We start from the raw sequence: 21,135 nt of genomic DNA on the forward strand, positions 1-21,135 counted from the left end.
ACAGGGGGACCGGCAAAAGTAGCACATTGTAGGCGGGGCCGGATATGAGGTAACCTGGGAAGCTCTAGGTTAGCACTTAAAAATGAGGGCGGGCTGAAAGAGAAGGGGATTCAGCCATGCTGCCTGTAGTGAGAGGAGTCACGTCTGCTCCTCTGAGAAGGCAGCCATGAGAAAGGAGCCATGAAGTAGGGGGGATTCAGCCATGAGGTCTCAGAGTGGGAGCAGCAAGCAGCCCGCCATAAGGGCTGGTGTGTAAGGTAGAAGCCATGCTGGCGGAGTCAGGATTCGGCCACATGGCCTGGGGTAGTGAGGAAGGCAGCCACATGGGCCGAGGGAAGGGTGTGAAGAGAGAGCTGATGGAGCTGTGCGGGAACCTGCCTGACCAAGCACGGGTTTGCAGGAGATGCTTTGGAACTGAACTATGACCAGAAATGTAGACTTCTGATTCTCTGAAGGACACACAAAAGCCACTCTCTTGGGACGTGTGCCTCCCTGGGCTCCACCATGATCCAGTGTAACACGGCACATGTTTCCTGGACTACTACATGGAGGCTGAGGACAGCGTACCCACATCCTGAAGCAGAGAGCGGCTGTGAGAGGATGGCGACTCTGAAACCCACAAGAGCATCTTCCAGAGGGGATGGAGAACCGTTTGCACTGTAAGAAGAGTTAAGAATATGGGAACTTCTGGGCATGTCTTTGGCTCATAGCCTGATGGGGAGCAAGTGAAGTGCTAAGTCTCGTGGGAGAACAGGGCTCAGAGCAGAAGTGCTCCCAGCACCCCACCCCCACCAGGAGTTGGAATCCTGTAAATAAAAACCTGTTTCCTTCCACACTAATTGTTGGGTTGTGTATCAAGGTAACACATGGACAGGCTCCTGTTTGCTCACTTCTAAAATCATTATGTTGTACACCTGAAAAACTAATATAATGTTATGCCTCCACAACAACAAAAGAAAATCTTTTCAATTCAGATCTGAAGAAGTAAAATGAAATGAAAAAGAATGGCCTTCAGGTTTTCAGCCTGAATGACAGGGTATGTGGATGAAATAGGAAACACAGGAGGAAGAGCAGGTTTTTAGGGGGGGAAAAGTCACTGTTTTAAAGATGTTAAGTTTGAGAATCTTATGAGACGACAGGCATTTAGGAAGTGGTCGACAAAACATGCTGCAGTTGTAACACTGGCAATTTGCACGACATAATGCACTCACATCCATTTTCCAACTTCAGCTTCACGACAACTCAGACAAGCATGAATTGTCATCCTCATTTTATAGATATAAATGGGGGATCTGAAAGGAAGGGGCAATAACTCTCACCTTGGACCTATGGCTGTCAAAGGGCTGTACAAAGAGGTACCATTTATGGAAGCTCTCCTCACCTGCACTGAACCCAAACCATTTGGCAAGTTAACTTACCAATTCACTGAAGTTGAGAGGCCAGTGAGGGCCAAGTGCAGCAGCCTCTCACTCGAGACCCAGAGGGCTTCCCTCAGAGACACCCTGAAAACAAAACGTTCCTCAACATTAGGCACTGACCTAAAAATGAGCACTCGATCTGGACAGAAATTCCTGCCTTCAAGGCATTGAGATTTATTGAAAACCTACATACATGTTAAAACATCTTCATATACATTTTCCCCATTACAAGATTACAAATATACAAATATAAATTCTGTCAAAGTCAGCATCTGTGTATTAGAAACAACTGGAGAAAACCACGTGTTCCCCACCTGTCACGAAAAAATCGGCACAATTCATCTGCCTTCCCAAGTCCAGCTTCTGACACTGAAACCACAGTATTCACACGGAACATTTTACCCAAAGCAGCAATGGTGCTCAGTTCTGAAAAAAATCTATCTAAAATGCGAGTGCCTCATGGTAGTTTATGGGGGACTCAGGAGTGATGGCAATTCTCTTAATGTTTTGATTAAACTCCATGATGGTTTTCTCTCAAAATAAGTAATGAAGTATTAAGTTGCCCTCTGCCTGATTGGGTCAATGCAGTCCTCCCAGTTGAAGGCAATAAATCATGGTTATACTCTTTTTGTCAGGAAGAGAAGGGAGACCCTTAAGCACCAGTGTTTCAAACTGAGAATTTGGTCCCAGGAGAGGGGTCTCTGTCCCACGGGCTACGTCATGTGGACAGACACTGGGTGCAACCCTTTATCTGCATCCTCATAAGCCAGAAAATTGGGGCCAAAGTCTTTCTAACTTGGGTACCAGTCTGAGTCCTTATAAAGGAAGCAAAAGTTAACTGGACACTTGGGGGCTGTCTTGGTAAGAGTAGTACAGGAAAATGGAAGGGGCAAGACTAATAAACAGCCCCCTAAAAATAAAAATAAAAATAAAAATAAAAATAAAATAAAATAAACAGCCCAAATGTTTGGTTCCTGGGTCCTCTAGTCTAAGTTATGTCTTTCACAGAGCCCTGGTCTCCCTGGTACTGATCCGAGGGGTGTGAAGGAGTCACACTGGTATTGACGTCCACAGCTTTCTGTAAGTTTCTGAAATGCCACACTTTTTCCTCCTCTTCCCCCTCCTCTAATCACTGCTTTCACAAAGAGTTATCAACCCAGCAAGCTATTAGGATAAAATATCAAGTATTTCATGAAGGAAGGAAGTCTTCACCCAAGTTCCCCATGAGTCAGTGTTATAAATACTGCAGAATTAAGGTTAGTGGCCAACCCAGGAAATAATACTAGGGAAGGAAAGAGATGCCCACAGCCAGGAAGTGGAAAGAACTGGAATCTCTGTTGGCAATCTTAATGCACTGATTACGAAGGATGGGAAGAATCATCTATGTGAGCTTCAATTCCAACTTTCAATGCCACGAAGTTTTCAAAGTAGGTGCTGGCACCGCTGATGGAGTTAGCTTTCCAAGAACCTAAAGATGCTTTGCTTCAGTCCTGAAGTGCTATCACCAGTTTTGAGGCGCTTAGGCGAAGGAGTTCTCATGAAGGACGGACCCTTTCTCCTCACCTAGAGGGCAGAGAGAGAGTCAGGCCAACTTAAGACCCTCATATAAGTGCTTACTATCAATTAGCTCTTCAGCAACTCAAAGTTAAATCATAGACGATTAATGACACAAAAAAGAAAAGAAACAAATAGAAACTTTCCAGGCAAGTTTGAAAACTGATCACCTACTGGGGGTAGCAATCACCTTGTACCTTATTGAGGAGTACAAGATTAACACCACAGCACAAGGCTTTAAGCCAGAAATTCATATTTTTAAAATAAATAAATACATACATACATACATTAATTAATTAGTTAATTCTGCTCTGGAAAGCCATCAAATCAGTTCTCAAATTCCCTACCTGAGGCTTAGATGATTCCTTTGCTGCCTCAGCCTTGACAGGAGAAAGAGTATGGAAGACAAAGTTTCTTGAATTTCGGGGAGCACTGGGGTTGAGGTCAGAGAGGGCAGCCAGTTTCTGAAGCACAGCTTTGGGCTGGTTTAGCAGCGAGCCTGTCTTCAGCTGAGGAAAGAAGAGTCACTGGTACCAAATTTCAAGGGCCCAAGAAAGAATAGGAAGTCGGTCTCGCACTGCCTCCCCAGGTGCTGAGGGGGCATATTCCCACCCCGCTCAGTGGAAGAGAAATAGCAGAGCCCTTTGCCATCTACTTCCATTTCCTGCAGCCGCCTCCATCCCCTAGTGAGAGGATGCCCTTAGCTTGACCTGGGCGATTGTAACACAGAAGACCACGACGTCAGGCTAACAATGTCTGCAACCAACCTGGTGGGCACTTCCTGGTCTGACGGCTTCAAAAGGATTTCTGAGTAAAGACACTGATTCTTGAACAACCACAGCACGATTGGCTAAAAAGAAAAAAGACAGAGAGCCTTATTCTGGGCAAAACTCGGTAGAATACTTTTAAACCTAAACAAGCAAAGAAACCTTTAAACCAATAAACTAAAGCCACAGGAACTCTGATTATTTTGTAATGGTAACTTGAAACTATAGCAAGTGGCTGCAAGAAGACTGAAACCAAGTTGAACTCACTGACTAATCATTAACAGTAGTAAGAAAAAAATAACAATTATGAGTGTGGAGTAGTGTTTCAGAGCCTTAGCTCTGGAAGTAGCTTTATCTAGGCTCAAATTCCAGCTCTAACACTTAGGTATTTAATCCTGGGCAACTAAATAAAAAATCCAGAATACACTCCTTTGAACTGTCTTAGAACACACAGCAAAACCAGCTACCCATGCTCATAAGTACAACACCCACAGCCCAACAGATCATGCTCCAAGACCAACGTCTCTCCACACCACTTTCAGATGATGTTAGACACAGGCCCGTGACTAAGCTGCAACAGCCCCCAAAGGTTGGAGTCCCCTCCGAGGCTCCAGCACTAACAATCTAGGGAACCAGACCCTGAGGAGGACTGAGAGCTCACCATTTTTCTGCAGCGCTTTGGCTGTAACTTTCTTGGCCAGCATCATAAACTGACTGTCTTCCCCAATTTCTTCTTCTTCTTCAGTTACAATTTTCCCCTGCTGTGCCTGAAAATAAAAATCAGACAGCATTAACAGAAGCCCACAATTCCCCCAAGTAGTTGGCATAGCCTGGGTTGTGAAGCTAAGGTACCTGGGATATCATTTGTTTCCCTTTTTGCAACCCTTTATTGCTCTAGTTAAAAAAAAAGGAGAAAGAAAAAATTGATTTTGGACAAACATGAAGAAATGCCCATGGTAAACCTTCTCCAAGCACAAAAGAAAATTCAAAGATTAAAAGGAACAGCAATATGCTGCCCAAGCTTTTGAAACCATTGTGACAAGACAGGTGTCCAGGTCCTCTCCTCTTACACTAGGGTCAAAATGAAATGAACTTCTTGCAAACTTCCTACCTGGTCCCGGAGCCACTGCTCTCGTTGAATTCGCTCCTTCCTCCATCTGGCTTCAGTCTCATCAAGCTGCTCCTCGATCTGTTCATCATCAGAGTCTCTGTGGAACAAGTCCATCTGCGAAGCATCATCTAAAGTAAAGAGTTAAGACTCTCAGCATTCTGCAACTGCCATAGGAAAGGATGCCTGGACAGACACAAATGAACTCTTTTATCACTTACCATACACTGACACAAATTTTCTCATCCATTAATAGAAAATAATGGTTATAAGCAGGTCCTCCATAACAGCCTGCTATGGTTTTGATTTCCACTTGTTATTTTAAACTGGACAAACATGCACATTATATCATTGCTTCTCAAGGTGATCAGCACGGCTTGGTGGGTTGGGTATCATTCCACAGAGTGAAGGGTCACTAGTTTGATTCTAGGTCAGGGCACATACCTGGGTTATGGGCCAGGTGCCCAGTGCGGGTGTGCAAGAGGCAACTTATCAATGTTTCTCTCCTTCTCTTTCTCCCTCCCTCCCCCTTTCACTATAAACAAACAAAATCAAATAAATAAATACATACATACATAAATGCAATCACCAAGATACCTATGTTTTTCCATCGGAATTTCCTCATTCGTCCAGGACCATCACTGTGCAGATCCCCATCAGCAAGGTACCTCTCTTGGTATAAACGCAGCTGTCGCTTATCATCATCCAACATTGTTTTCCTACAACAGAAGTATGATGTTCAAATCAAGCCCAATTCTTGCTGGCTCTAGTAGCCACATGAACACACACCCCATTACTCAGAAGGGCTTGCTGGGATACTGACATGTGGATTTTCTTGACTTGATTCTGTAGCTCCTCGTCAGAAGGAAGTACTTCGTCAATTACGTCCTCTTCATACTCATTAATCTCTTCCCCATCATACTCGTCTTCACTTCCCACATCACTCCCTGACACCTCTGCCTCATCCTCCAGGTATTTCTTCAATCTCCTGGAAAATAATTTAGAAGAACAGAAGATGCAACAATGAACATACGCACAGAATATGGAAGTCATGAGGCCCTGGCTGGGTGGTTCAGTTGGTCAGAGCATTGCCCCAATAAGCCAAGGTTGATGCGCCAAGGTTGCGGGTTTGATCTCCAGCCAGGGCACATACAAGAAGCCACTGATGAATGCATAAATAAGTGGAACCACAAATCAATGTTTCTCTCTCTCTTTCCTCCCTCCCCTTCTCTCACTAAAATCAATAAAAAAGAAAAAGAAAAAGAAAAAAGAATATGGGCCCTGGCTGGTGTGGCTCAGTGGATTGAGTGCTAGTCTGTGAACCAAAGGGTTGCTGGTTCAATTCCCAGTCAGGGCACATGCCTGGGTTACTGGCCAGGTCCCCAGTAGAGGCACTCAAGAGGCAACCACACATTGATGTTTCTCTCCCTCTCTTTTCCCTCCCTTCCCCTCTCTAAAAATAAATAAATAAAATCTTTTTAAAAAATAAAAAAGAATATGGAAGCAATGAGAAAAGCAGAACATAGAGCCACCTCTAATAATAAGTTTAACTTTATAGTAATATATTTTGATAATACTTAAGTCTATCATTTCTTAATAGTATGTGCCAGTAACTGTGCTTTACAGACATCATTGCATTATCTCAGGAGGAGCACTATTACTCTAGTCAATTTATAGTTAAAGGAACAGAGCTCAGAAACTAGACAACTTACCCAAAGTCACACAGCTAGAAGGCAGCAGAGCCTGAATTCAATTAGGTTGATGACTTTAAAGCCATCTCTATCTCTATACATTTGAAACACACCTGCTAGAAGGTTCAATCTATCTTGTTTTGTATTTAGGCTCACTAGCTTCAGGAGACAGAGTGGTATAGAAAGGAAATAAATAGACTTGGATCCCTTACAGTCCACCAAGTTATAGGCATGACTGAGGCTCAGAGCTACTGGTAGCTAATAACCACTGCTAGTTAGTTTTTCTGACTTCAGTTCCCACTGAGAGCAAATCTGCTGTCACTCTGGGTTCAAAGTCCTATTATCTATGGCCATGAGTGGCAGAAGTTGGATGGCTTTCCAAAGGCTGACTTTTTTCAAAGACTTGTGTTATTTTTTTAAGGCTGAGTTTCCCAAAATCCTAGGGTTTACAGGGAATTCCTTCAGGGGGTACTAGCCACTATGTTTCCCAATCTCCTCATCCATCCTCTCTGAGGAGTTCAACCTCTAGCTGTCACTCCTTATAAGATTTCATATGGACTCTACAGTTACATAAGGTTGAAGAACCACTGCCTTAGAAAAATCTATAGATGTCCTAAAGCTGTGTGAGATAGCCCTGACTGGTGTGGCTTAGGGGACTGGGTGTCACCGCAAGCTGAAAGGTCACGGGTTGATTCCTGGTTAGGCACGTGCCTGGATTGCAGGCTGGTCCCTGGTTAGAAGCATGTGAGAGGCAACTGATCGAAGATGTTTCTCTCCCTTTCTCCCTCCCATCCACTCTTTCTAAAAGTAAATAAATAAAATTTTTTAAGAGATAAGTTAATTCAGCAGGTGATAAATTAGAACCCAAACCTGATCTTAATAGAATGAGTGATGGGCTAAAAACAATAATATAAATCTAAGAGGGATCAATATGACACTCTATATGTGAATTCAAAAAGTCATCCACATACAATAAAATATTGAATACTTACTAAAATGTTCTTTATAAAACTTGTAATATTGTGGGAAATTGATTATGGATATGCTAAGTGGGAAAGGAAGCAAAATTGTACATACAGAAAATTGTACAGACTTCCGGCCAAGATGGAGGCATAGGTAGACACACTGTGCCTCCTCGCACAACCAAAATAAGGACAACAAAAATTTAGAAGCAAAAAAAAACAACCAGTACTGACAGAAAACTGAACTGTATGGAAGTCTGACAACCAAGGAATTAAAGAAACATTCATCCAGACCAGTAGGAGGGACGGAGTTGGGCGGCCAGGCGGAGAGGGGTCCCAGAAAAAAAAAAGCAAATCGGTGGCCGGCAGACCCCAGGCCCACGGGACGGCAGAGGGCAGACAGACTGTGGAGGGGCTGGGGGAGCTGGCAGTCCCATATTCTCGCACAGATAAACCAGGAGAAACTGGGGAGCGAAACAGACCACACAACCCAGTGTCCCAGCATGGGGAAATAAAGCCTCAAAACACTGATTAAAAACACCTGTGTGGGTTCAGGGGCCGGGAGAGACTCCCAGCCTCACAGGAGAGTTTGTTGGAGAGACCCACTGGTTCCTAGAATCTACACAAGCCCACACACACAGGAATCAGCACCAGGAGGGCCCAGTTTGCTTAGGGGAAGCAGGAAAGGTGACTGAAATCCAGCAGAGAGCGGACCGAGTGCCATTGTTCCCTCTCGGACCCTTCCCCCACATACAGTGCCACAGTGCTACTACCCCACAACTGGCTTGCCCCGCCCTGGTGAACACCTAAGGCTCTGCCCCTTATACATAGCAGGTGCACCAAGAAAAAAAAATGGCCCAAACGAAAGAACAGATCAAATCTCCAGAACAAATACAACTAAAAGATGGATAGCCAACCTATCAGATGCACGGTTCAAAGCACTGGTGATCAGGATGCTCACAGAATTGGTTGAATTTGGTCACAAATTAGATGAAAAAATGAAGGCTACAATAAGTGAAATAAAGGAAAATGCACAGGGAACCAATGGTGATGGGAAGGAAACTGGGACTCTAATCAACAGAGTGGACCAGAAGGAAGAAAGAAACAACCAAACAGAAAAGAATGAAGAAACAAGAATTTTTTAAAAATGAGGAGAGGCTTAGGAACCTGCAGGACATCTTTAAACATTCCAACATCTGAATTATAGGGGTATCAGAAGGGGAACAGGAAGGGCAACAAGTGGAAAAGTTATTTGAACAAATAATAAAGGAGAACTTCCCCAATCTAGTAAAGGAAATAGACTTCCAGGAAGTCCAGGAAGCTCAGAGAGTCCCAAAGAAGTTGGACCCAAGGAGGAACACACCAAGGCACATCATAATTACATTAGCCAAGATGAAAGATAAGGAGAGAATCTCAAAAGTAGCAAGAGATAAGGAGACAGTTACCTACAAAGGAGTTTCCATTAGACTATCAGCTGATTTCTCAAAAGAGACCTTGCAGGCAAGAAGGGGCTGGAAAGAAGTATTCCAAGTCATGAAAGGCAAGGACCTACATCCCAGATTGCTCTATCCAGCAAAGCTATCATTTAGAATGGAAGGGAAGACAAAGTGCTTCTCAGATAAGGTCAAGTTAAAGGACTTCATCATCACCAAGCCCTTATTATATGAAATGTTAAAGGGACTTATCTAAGAAAAAGAAGATAAAAAACATGTACGATAAAATGACAGCAAATTGACAATTATTAACAACCACACCTAAAACAAAAACAAACAATGAGAACAGGAACAGAACCACAAAAATGGAGATCACATGGAGGGTTAGCAACAGGGAAGTAGGAGGAGAGAGGGGGAAAAGGTACAGAGAATAAGTAGCACAGACAGTAGGTAGAAAATAGATAGGGGGAGGGCAAGAACAGTATGGGAAATGTAGAAGCTAAAGAACTTATGACACATGGACATGAACTAAAAGGGGAGGATGTGGGTGGGAGAGGGTGTACAGGGTGGAGGGGAATGAAGGGGGGGAAATGGGACAATTGTAATAGCATAATCAATAAAATATATTTAAAAAAAGAAAATTGTACAGATCCCAACTATATAAAATATATATACATAAAAAAGATGATGAGGCAATTACCACCATCAATGCTTTCATAAAGATTCTGGATGATGAACAGGGACAACTTTTAATTTAATCTTTCTATATTCTTTTAAATATTCTAAAATAAATGGTTTTCTTTCATGTCAGTACAACAAAACATTGAAAAATAAATGGGGCCCTGGTTGGGTGGCTCAGTTGCTTGGAGCACTGTCCTGTACTCCAAATGGTTGAGGGTTCGATCCCCAATCAGGGTGCATACAGCAGGCATCCAGTTGATGTTTCTCTCACCCCTGCCCCCCCCAAAATAATAAACAGATCCTCAAGTGAAGATTAAAAAACTAAAATTAAAAATAAGTGAGGGTCTTTTGCCTAAAACTAGGATGGAAAAACCTGGAATGACAGTAATTCATAGGAAAAAAGGTCCAGGGAATTGTAGTTGACTACTAGATCCTCAGGATCTAGAGTGACTCAGTTCTTATGACCTTTGGCTACATTCTAAGTAGCATGTTATGCACCCAGGACAAGAAAAATGGCTGTATCACAACATACAGCTGCAGTCAGACTGCACTTGAGGGTAAAGAGAATCTCCAGCATGTGAAGAGTATGGAAACAATGTCATGTGAGAAACAGCAGAAAGACCTAGAGATGTTCAGTATAGAAATCATGTAAGGAGGACTGACCATCTTTGAATACTCAAGAGATAACATGTGAATGGATTTTATTTAATCCATGCCAACCACAAAAAGCAAAAACAGAATCAGCAAACAGGTAAAAGGGTGGCAAGCTACAATGCAACTGTCAGAACTTTCTGCAACCGAAGAAACAGACATAACACCTACATTTGCCTTTTCAACTTCTCAGACCGCCTCAGGAGCTCTTCTTCGTCGTCGTCTTCGTGGTCTTCCAGCGCCTCATTTTCATCATCGGAGTCATTGCGTTCATCCTGCAAAATCACATAGGATCACACCCAAAGTTAAACAGAATAAAACTGTGTCCTCCATTAAAACAGGATTTATAAACTTCTGCCCAAACATCTCATTCTAGGAAATTGCTTCTGATAAGATACCAAACTTAGAATTTTCAAGAACTCAGACTGGGAAAACAAAACATACAATAGCAATTCACAAAGCTCAGGTATGGCTACTTTGTTCCCTTCAAACTCACCTCATCACTGTCAAAATCATTATCATTTGGGACAAGCCGAAAGTCTCCAAATTCTTCCTCATCACCTTCTTCTTCTCTAAAATGAAAATCCACAAATCAATAGATAAGCAGTTGCAAGCAAACTACGAGAACTGAAAATATCTTATTAGTACCAAAATCTCTTTAAGAAACAGGAAACAAGATCTCTTGCCTTAAAAATTTTTTAAAAATTGTGACACAATACATAGAACATAAAACTTACCATATTAAGCACTTTTAGTAGTACAGTGTTAAGTACATCCACACTGTTGTGCAACCAGCCTGCAGAATTGTTTTCAGCTTGCAAAACTGAAATGCTATAGCCTTTAAACAGCTCCTTGTTCTTCCCTCCCTGCAGCCCCTGGCAACTATCATTCTGTTGTACTTTCTCTATGAATTTTACTATATTATAAGTACTTCATGTAACTGGAATCTTGTAGTATTTGTATTTTTATGATTGGCTTCTTTTCACTTAGCATAACATCTTCACAGTTCATCCATGTTGTAGCATTTATCATAATTTCCTTCCTTTTTAAGGCTGAATAATATCGCATGGTGTATTTGCATATACATACAGACAACACATTTTATATCTACTTGGGTTGTTTCTACCTTTTGACTATTAAAAACCATGCTGCTATGAACATGTGCATACAAATATATATGTGAGTCTATATTTGTGAGTCCTTGTTTTCACTTCTTTGTATATAAACCCAAAAGTGGAACTGCTGAATCACATTCTGTTTTGAACTTTTTTGAGGAATTGCTGTTTTGTTTTTCACAGCAGCTTATTTTTACCTTCCTACAAACAAAGCACAAAGATTCCAATTTCTCTATATCCTCCCAACACTTCTTATTTCTTTTAAGATTTTATTTATTATTTTCAGAGAGAGGGGAAAGAAGAAAGGGAGAGAAACGTCAATGTGTGGTTGCCTCTCACATGCCCCCTACTGGGGACCTGGCCCATAACCCAGGCATGTGACTGGGGATTGAACCAGCAACCTTTTGGTTCATAGGCCTGTGTTCAACCCACTGAGCTACACCAGCCAGGGCCCCTATTTTGTTTTTGTTTTTTTGATAATAGCCATTCTAATGGGTGTGAGATTCTATTTTATTGTGATTTTGATTTGCATTTCCCCAATTATTAGTGATGTTGACCACTTTCATGTGCTAATTTTTGCCTTTTTAAAAATCCTGTTCTCCACCAACTAAATGAAAGAATTATAGTTTGCTTACATGCAAATATGAGATCCAGACCCATTGCAATGCTCTCAGGTAGGATATGAAGCCCCTAAGATAGCCAGTTATTGCTAAGCCCAGAGAACCTGACTCCAAAATTTTATCAGAAGACCTGGCCTTCTCAAGTTTCTGCCAATCACCAAGACTTACCTGTCTGTTGGGAAAGAGCCTGAACAAAGAGCAAGTGCTTCTTCCAGTGGATCACCCATGCTGCTCTCCTTCTGCTTATTTACCTCTGATGGAGTCAGAGTGGAGTCATCTACATCACAACAAAGAAAAAGACTTATCACCAGGGAATAACAGCTTTTTCTTCTTTTCCCAGCCATCTAACAACACGCCAGCTTGTCTTGACTGGTGTGGCTCAGTGGGCTGGGCATTGCTCCACAGACTGATGGGTCGCAGTTCAATTGCAGTCAGGGCACATGCCTGGGTTGTGAGCCAGGTCTCTGGCTGGGGGGTATTCAAGGGGCAACTGATTGATGTTTGTCTTGCATGTGGATATTTCTCTCCCTCTTTCTCCCTGCCTTCCTCTCTCTCTAAAAAGAAATTTTAAAAAATGCTTTAAAAATAATAAAATAAGGATATACCAGCTCAATACAGTTCTAAGGTACGCTTGCCAAAAAGACCTCACCAGGTATTCATTCATTTATTCATTCAACAAATCCTTATTGAGTGATTACTATGTGCCATGCACCAGGGATACAGTAGTGAACAAAACAAAGACCCCAACTTCCACAGAGCTTAGATTCTAGCAGGGTGTCAGGAGAGAGGGGTGTACGGGTAGGAATAATAAATTAGGACTTGTATGAAGTTTCCTATATACCAGACATTTTTCTAAGCTTTGCACAAATATTAAGAGCAATCTTAAGTCTACACTTTACCACCCTAAGAAAGTGAGGGCTCTAAATGTCAGGGAGCTAAGCAGTGAATCCAATCCACATGCAAAAATCCATCACGCCCTGTCCTCTGTCAACTTTTACCCAAGAGTAAAGGGCTTCTCTTCAAGGACACTTAGGTTATTTGGCTGTAGTGAGCCTAATGCACTTGGTTGGATATTTACCCTGAGAGGTGAATTTTCCTGAACAAAGATTCAGAAGTTCTTCCATGTTCTCTTTCTTGTCGCTTTTCCTGGGCAGAGCTTTTTCAGCCTGAGATGTGAATTTTCCAGTACACAAATCCAACAGTTCATCCATGTTAGCATCCATGGCATTCTCATCCATACTGGCCAGTGGCAATCGAGGCTTCAAAGCCTGGTACTGGTTCCTGTGGTTTCTAATGTTTAAGAACCTACAAGCACAATGAAGAGTATAAGAAATGCTCTAGTGAAAAAACAAAGTAGTGGCAGGTGGAGAACTCAACTCATTCCAATAACAAAGTTAGAAGCTGAATCCCAAACCAAAAGACAAAAGATCCAACTTTTAGCCGTGTGATAATCTAAAGAGGGAGGGGGAAGTTTTACGAAAGAATAAATGCTATCCAAAAGGTAAAGGGGACAGGAGGATGGGGAGAGGTGGAGGAGAATAAAGAGGGGATAAATGGTGATGGAAGGAGATTTGACTTAGGGTGGTGCACACACAGTACATTGTACAGATGATGTATTACAGAACTGAATTATCTGAAACCGCTATCATTTTATTAACCAATGTCACCCCAAGAAATTCAATTTTAAAAAAAGGTAGGCTGGTATGTCTCTCCACACCATGACCCTCTCCTTTCTTGAAGAGTGAATAAAATCTTTACACTTTCTTCTCTTTGTGAATTCTTTCACAGCCCGTGTCACTGACCACCCTAACATTTGGTGGCCTGTACAGGAACATTCTCTATTTCTTCCTCTCCTCCACCCTCCTAAGACTTGCGACTAGGGGAGCAGTGGGCAGTGGAAGCTCAACCCAGGTTGGCCCCGTAACCCTGTCGCTGTGAGGTTTGGAGAGAGGACTCTAATCCTCCGTCTTTCTGGACTCCGCAGACAGCCTCCTCCTCACCACCCTGCATGACCAGTGATTGATAAGAAAACTTATTTTTCCCACCTTAGCTGGTATGGCTCAGTAGATTGAGTGCTGGCCTGTGAACCAAAAGGTCGCTTGATCAATTCCCAGTCAGGGCACATGTCTGGGTTACAAGCCAGGTCCCCAATTGGGGGCGTGTGGCCTTCCCTGCCATTTCTCTCACACATCAATGTTTCCCTCCTTTCCCAACTCTCTCCAAAAGTAAGTAAAAAAAAAATCTTTAAAAAAAGAAAACTTATTTTTTTCCCTGGAACAACGTGACTGGAAAGTACTGGAAAGCAAGAATAGAACGTGACTGACTGCTCCCCACAGCCCCACGCAGAAAGTAAGGTTGGAACAAATTGCAACCTCATGTTACAACGCCCCCAACAGCCCAGGGGCTTCACAACAGCACCCCCAACCCTTTCATAATCCAATTATCATTCAATAAAAGCTCAAAGCTCCACCGCTCAATATTGGTCCACACTATGCCCCTCTCCTTTCCTGGAGAGTGAATAAAATCTCTACTCTCAGGAAAAAAAAAAGATAAAGGGTAAAGGATAAAGGATAATTTTGGCTTCAGATGTTTTTGGAGTAGGACTTGGTGTTGTGTCCCATGTAACATGCCAGAGGTGTGTCAATTCACTTTTTCTTTTATTTATGGATTTGAGGCAGAGAAAGAAAGAGGGACACCAATTTGTTGCTCCACTTATTTATATATTCATTTTTTGGTTCTCTTTTTTTAAAAAAGATTTTATTTATTTATTTTTAGAGAGAGGGGAAGGGAAGGTGAAAGAGGGAGAGAAACATCAATGTGTGGTTGTCTCTCACATGCCCCTACTGAGGACCTGGCCCGCAACCCAGGCATGTGCCCTGAATGGGAATTGAACCAGCAATCCTTTGGTTCACAGGCCAGCACTCAATCCACTAAGTCACACCAGCCAGGGTCATTGGCTGATTCTTATATATGCCCTAATAGGAGATCGAACCTGCAACCTTGGCATATTGGAATGTTGCTCTAACCAACTGAGCAACCCGGCCAGGGAAGATCTGTCAATTCTCAATCCACCACCCCCCAACAATCATAACGTAGTAGGATGGATACGTGGAAATTTGATGCTTTTATAAGAGCTATGAGGTGAGATTTCCCCCCAAAATGGAATTATCTTCTGGAGGGCAGGCTCCTTGTAGTACAGACCTTTCCTGCTAGGTGAGTGTTCTAGAAACCCATCTATAACAGGGTAGGAGCTGGCGTTGTTGTGAGAAGCTGCATTCAGCTTCAGAGAACTGTTTTTGGAGACTCCTTTAGGCATCTGCCCATTTCATCATGGGTGATTTACAAGCACAGCTGCCCACACCACTCTGAGTGCTCAGCAGTTTTTCACCAAAACCAGCATGACCCCCATGCCTCACCCTCCCTATTCACCCGATCTCACCCCGGGTCACTTTTTGTTTCCCCAGATAAAAAAAGTCCTCAAAGGGAAACATTTTGCTGATGTGGAAGAGGTGAAAAGAAAAACAGCAGAACTAAAAGGTATCAAAACTCATGAGTTCAAAAACTATTTGGAACAGCGGAAAAAACATCTCCGTAGGTGTCTTACATCAGATGGAGAGTACTTTGAAGTTTATTCAAAGTACTGAAAGGAGGGACTTCCGGCAAGATGGAGGAATAGGTGGGCGCACCGTACCTCGCACAACCAAGAACAGAGCAACAATAATTTACAACAATGATTTGCAGTCATAATATCAGAACTGTCAGAGGATTTATCTAAATGGAAGTCGGACAGCCTAGAAGTTGAAGTAGACCCGTACATCCAGACTGGTAGGGGACTACGAGCCGAGCGAGCGGGCGCGGGGCTGGCGCTGGTCGCAGGCGCGCGTAGGTCGGGGGAAATTTGGCGCAAAATCGGCGCGACAGCGCGACAGCAATCCGGGATGCAAGAGCGCAGCGGTGTAGCGGTGACCCCTGAGTACGCAAGCGGCGGCTGGGGGAATCAGTGGGGCAGCGACTGGGGATCAGGGCAGAGCTCACAGCCCAGAAGCCCAGGGAAGTGTCTGACTCCAGGAGAACGGAAGGGTCGCCATTGATCCCTCCTGTCCCCGCTCCCGCCCCTGCCCCCACATATAACGTCACAAGCTAGCGACTGGGGCGCCCAGCACCGGTGAACACCTAAGGCTCCGCCCCCCCGCCATAACAAGAGCGACCAGACCGGAGAAAAAATAAATAAATAAGTAAAATAATAGGAGAGACGGGGAAAGACGTAAGATATGTTTCCAGCAGAACAGATCAGACCCCCAGGACTCATCCTTTTGAGTGACCAAGAAATAGCCAATCTATCAGATGCACAGTTCAAAACACTGGTGATCAGGAAGCTCACGGAACTGGTGGATTTTGGATCCAAATTACATGAAAAAATGCAGATTACCATAAAAGGGATGCAGGAAGACACACGGAGAAGAGCCAATTGTGAAAGGAAGGAATCTGAATCTCAAAACAACACAGTGGACCAGAAGGAAGATAGAATCAACCAAGCAGGAGAGCATGATGAAATAAGAATTCAAAAAATCGAAGAAAAGCTTAAGACCATCGAGGACACCTTTAAACGTTCCAACATCCGAATTATAGGGGTACCAGAAGGGGAAGACCAACAAGTGGAAAAGTTATTTGAACAAATAATAAAGGAGAACTTCCCCAAACTGGCAAAGGGAACAGTCTTCCAAGAAATCCAAGGAGCGCAGAGAGCCCCAAAGAAGTTGGACCCAAGAAGAAACACACCAAGGCACATCATAATTACATTAGCCAAGGTAAAAACGAAGGAGAGAATCCTAGAAGCAGCAAGAGATAAGGGGACAGTAACCTACAAAGGAGTTCCCATCAGACTGTCAGCTGATTTCTCCAAAGAGACCTTACAGGCAAGAAGGGGCTGGAAAGAAATATTCCAAGTCATGAAAGACAAGGACCTACATCCCAGATTGCTCTATCCAGCAAAGCTCTCATTTAGAATGGAAGAGAAGATAAAGTGCTTTTCAGATAAGGTCAAATTAAAGGAGTTCATCATCACCAAGCCCTTACTTTATGAAATGCTAAAGGGACTTATCTAAGAAAAGAAGATAAAGAAAAGACATGTATAGTAAAAGGACAGCAAACTCACAATTATTAACAACCACACCTAAAGCAAAACCAAAAGAAACTAAGTAAACAACTAGAATAGGAACAGAACCACAGAAATAGAGGGCACAAGGAGGGGCTAGCAGTAGGGGTGGGAGGAGGAGAGAGGGGGAAAAGGTATAGAGAATCAGTAGCATAGAATGTAGGTTGAAAATAGATCAGGGGAGGGCAAGAATAGCACGGGAAATGTAGAAGCTAAAGAACTTATAAGTATGACATATGGACATGGACTAAAGGGGGGGAAGGTGGGTGGGAGAGGGAGCACAGGGGGGAGGGGAGTGAAGGGGGAAATGGGACAACTGTAATAGCATAATCAATAAAATATATTAAAAAAAAAAGTACTGAAAGTAAAAGTAAACTGAAGTTTAAATATGTGAGAACAAATACACGATTTTTTATAAATAAATTCCGTTTTTTGGGGCCCCCCCTAGTATGCATTTCAAATGATGTAGAGATGGAAAGGTGTCAGCAAGGGCTATTTACCTTTGATTTTCCGAAGAGACTCGGCTCAAACTTGTAGAATGTAATACTAATGGTCTGTACACCTTTTCTTACTCAGAAGAGAAAGCACAGATGGAGTGACAGAAGCTCACTTTATTTTTAAACAAAATTAAGCAGTACCCAGCACCACCCCACCCACAAACATAAAACCACCTACCCATCTGCATCCAACAGTTGGCTCTGAGTGTCATCTTCTAAACAGAACTGGAAGTCTCCTGCTCCTAGGAAAAGTGTCTTGGGCTCTGGGGAGGCGTTATACAGATCCTGGGAATCCTCTATGGGAAGTGAAGGCTCAGACAGCTTTCCTGAACTCTGGCACCAAAGTAAAACCAAACAAAAACATTAACAGTTTACAAATGTCATTCACTGTCATGACAACAACAGAAGTTGCTATTCGCAGAATTTAATCTACTCTCAGGCAACTGCAGTTGAGGAGGACAATGCATAGCCAAGAGAAGCATAAAGAAAAATATCTCCAAGAAAGTAAGAATACCGGATGAAGCTTGTTTTTAATACACAAAGGGGATGCATTTTTAAACTGAACATACATAATGTGGTGGGAGTTTGTTGGCTTGGACACACTTTTTTTAGCACTGTGGGAAGCAAAAGGGGGAGGAGATCAGAAATCATCACCATCTTACCTTAGAAGCTGAGCTAACCAAACTGGCTCGAAATAGCCCAGGAGAAGGAGATCTGAATCCCGCTGCTGTAGGGATAAAACCAGTCCCAAGGCCTGCTTGTCTGTTGCAAGGCTGATAGGATGGAATTGTGGAGCCAATCAACTCGAAGCTGCTATTGTGGCTGCTCTCCTTTGTTAGCAATGAGCATGAATCATCTTCATCTAAAGAAGGAGGAATAACTTTTAAGTGTGTGATTCTGGAATAAAGTGGATTTGTTTAGAAAAAAAAAGAGTTGAGAATGAAACTGTTGGTAACATTCATAGACAAATCTCCCAAATTATATGTTTCAGAACATCAACTTAAAGGTAAATTACAGTACTGAGATAGCATTACACAATCAAGGCTTCTCACTACTCTCTCCATTATCTAATCACTTACACATTTCCCTTCGATCTACATGGAAATGTGTCATGGTTCACACAATCAACACAAACTCACTACAGACCTATTAGATGCCCATGGTCAACTATCAAGAAACTGCACATAAGTTTTGAAAAACTGGACCAAGAAAAATATTCTAATTTATAAACTGCTTTCATCGCCACATGTAGGACTGGGAAAGTCCACTAGGGTTCAAAAAATAGAATCTTAAGGAATTGTAGTCCTTAAGTATCAAAGCTGGAAGATCAAAGAAAAGTCAAGTTCTACCTAAGAGTCACTACTTACCCAGTTTGCTAGGCCTTCTGTCTGAGTTTTCATCTGTTTCTGATTTTTCTTCACTGGGAAAGTAACGACAAAATAAGAGGGTAAATTGTTTGAGTATCTCTTTCTGCTTCCTACCAGAGGGGCAAATCCAAGGGAATCTTATCTTTCCTTAGAGAGAATGACTTACCCCATCCTGGAAGAGTTGTCTTTAAATAGGAGAACGGTAGAATCTGATGAGAGAGGCTTGAGGATGGACTTGCCAGTTTCACAACTGTCATCATTATTCTCTTTATCCATTTCTTTCTCACCTTTAGTTTCCATTTCTTCATTACCAAGAAGGAATTCTGCAATCTGTATCAACCATGCCGCCCCCAAATAAAATAACACATGTCAAAACAATTTCAAGCAAACATAGTTAGCCTGCAACAGGGCTGCTAAGTCAGTTTGTATCTGAAAAGGTAAACCTGAAGGAAGTTCAGTCCCACTGCAATCAATAGCATAATTTCCCCTGACACTTTTAGAGCTCTTTTATACTCATTTTACCTTTTAGTCTCCCAAAATTGGCATAAGACTATGAAAGAAAACCGGAATTATCATTTTACTGTGGCAATGAGAGGTTAAGTGAGTAGCCTGAGACTACAGGACAACTACCGACCTCAAACCCACCGCAGACGGGACGTGCTGCCCAGTGCGGCCAGTGTTCCTTCCTTCCTTCCCCAGGTTAGATATTGACCAACTCTTTCAGGTGACTCCAGTGAAACCACCTGACAAGGAAGCTTTTCTTTCCTCTAATACGAAAAATCCTATCATCATGTATGTTCCCCATGGAAAACAATACCATGGAACAAAGGCAAGAGGCCTCTACGAATACCCTCCTCTACGTGTAATTAACTCAGGAAGGTCTCGGCCTGCCTGAGAAGTGATTCTAGGCCTCAACCTGGCCAGGGTTGAAACCAATTTTTATTCTCAACAGAGAAATCTAAATAAACAACAAGGATAAAAGTCCCTGTTCATTCGGAGCCATTTCACATTATAACACTGTTACATTACGTAAACTAACACAAGCCATGGCGGCTCTGTGAAGTGCAGGTATTCACTGGTGCCGACTGAACTGAATGCACTGAGAAGGAGGTACATGTGAGCTAGCTACCTTCATCTCTGCCCCTAAAATCTCTCAGACAACTGAACACACTTATTATACTCCTGTTCAGATCTGATTCTTGTCTGTTCCTTATTCATCGGGACCAAGTAACAAAATGGCATGATTGCCAGAAACCTCTTGATTGCCTTCTTCCTCCTCTTCTTCTTTCTCTTCTTCTTCCTCTTCTTTCTCCTCTTCCTCTTTCTCTTCTTCCTCTAATTTTTCCTCTTCCTCCCCTTCTCCATCATCCTCAGACTCATCAGTCATTTCTTCCTCTTCTTCCTCTTCTTCAAATCCATCTTCATTATCTAAATTAAACAATGCCTGGCGCTTTTGGCGTTCCTCAAACCTTCGGAGTTTCATTGCTTCTTGCAGTTTAGCTTTCAGCACCTGAAGCTTTTCACCTGAATAGAAATATGAAGACATGTTTTAGGCAGAATGGCTGACTACAGGCTACAATAATGGAAGTGTGCAACTCCAGAAGTGTTCTAGTCACATTCCAAAAGAAAAAGCAGAGATCTTAGTACTTATGCTTTTGTTACTTGAACAAATGGGGTTTATGAATTCAAATTTAAAAGCTTCCAGAATTACGTTCTATACCCTGGGATAATATACTATGCAGAGATTAAAATTATTAAAGGGCAAAAGAAAGAGGGGAGAAGTGGGACTTCAAAAGTCTCCAGGGAGGCCCTGGACAGGCATCTCAGTTGGTGAGAGCATTATGCTGATACATCAAGCTTGCTGGTTTGATCCTTGGTCAAGGCACATATAATAATCAACTAATGAATATATAAATAAGGCGAAAAATAAATCTTCTCCCTTCCCCTTTCTCTTAAAAAAAAATCAGTTAAAAATCCCTGGCTCAGAAGCCATGAAGGAAAAATTGGTAACATTTATCTATTTTCTTTTTTTGTAAAGATTTTATTTATTTATTTTTAGAGAGGGAAGGGAGTGAGATAGAGAGAGAGAAAAAAACATCAATGTGCAGTTGCTGGG

General features: G+C 42.5%; 1 protein-coding gene across 2 annotated transcripts in view; it reads right to left on the reverse strand.

Annotated features, from left to right (window-relative positions):
• Positions 1-2,537: 2,537 nt before the first annotated feature.
• CLSPN (claspin) overlaps positions 2,538-21,135 on the reverse strand; it is a 32,337-nt gene continuing 13,739 nt past the window's right edge. The window contains exons 10-25 of one of the 2 annotated variants that reach the window (XM_028512491.2): positions 20,275-20,543; positions 19,187-19,349; positions 19,020-19,085; positions 18,315-18,514; positions 17,831-17,985; positions 13,079-13,305; positions 12,169-12,277; positions 10,762-10,837; positions 10,437-10,540; positions 5,671-5,835; positions 5,445-5,566; positions 4,851-4,978; positions 4,401-4,506; positions 3,740-3,822; positions 3,320-3,481; positions 2,538-2,981 (exon numbers count right to left, since the gene is read on the reverse strand). In XM_028512491.2, coding sequence (XP_028368292.1) covers positions 2,871-2,981; positions 3,320-3,481; positions 3,740-3,822; positions 4,401-4,506; positions 4,851-4,978; positions 5,445-5,566; positions 5,671-5,835; positions 10,437-10,540; positions 10,762-10,837; positions 12,169-12,277; positions 13,079-13,305; positions 17,831-17,985; positions 18,315-18,514; positions 19,020-19,085; positions 19,187-19,349; positions 20,275-20,543 — 2,246 coding nt within the window. In that variant the 3' untranslated portion in view covers positions 2,538-2,870. Of the gene's footprint in view, positions 2,982-3,319; positions 3,482-3,739; positions 3,823-4,400; positions 4,507-4,850; positions 4,979-5,444; positions 5,567-5,670; positions 5,836-10,436; positions 10,541-10,761; positions 10,838-12,168; positions 12,278-13,078; positions 13,306-17,830; positions 17,986-18,314; positions 18,515-19,019; positions 19,086-19,185; positions 19,350-20,274; positions 20,544-21,135 lie in introns of both variants that reach the window. The other variant, XM_028512490.2, reaches the window with a different exon arrangement.

This window comes from Phyllostomus discolor, chromosome 5, assembly GCF_004126475.2.
Source record: "Phyllostomus discolor isolate MPI-MPIP mPhyDis1 chromosome 5, mPhyDis1.pri.v3, whole genome shotgun sequence".
NCBI classification, from domain to species: Eukaryota; Metazoa; Chordata; class Mammalia; order Chiroptera; family Phyllostomidae; genus Phyllostomus; species Phyllostomus discolor.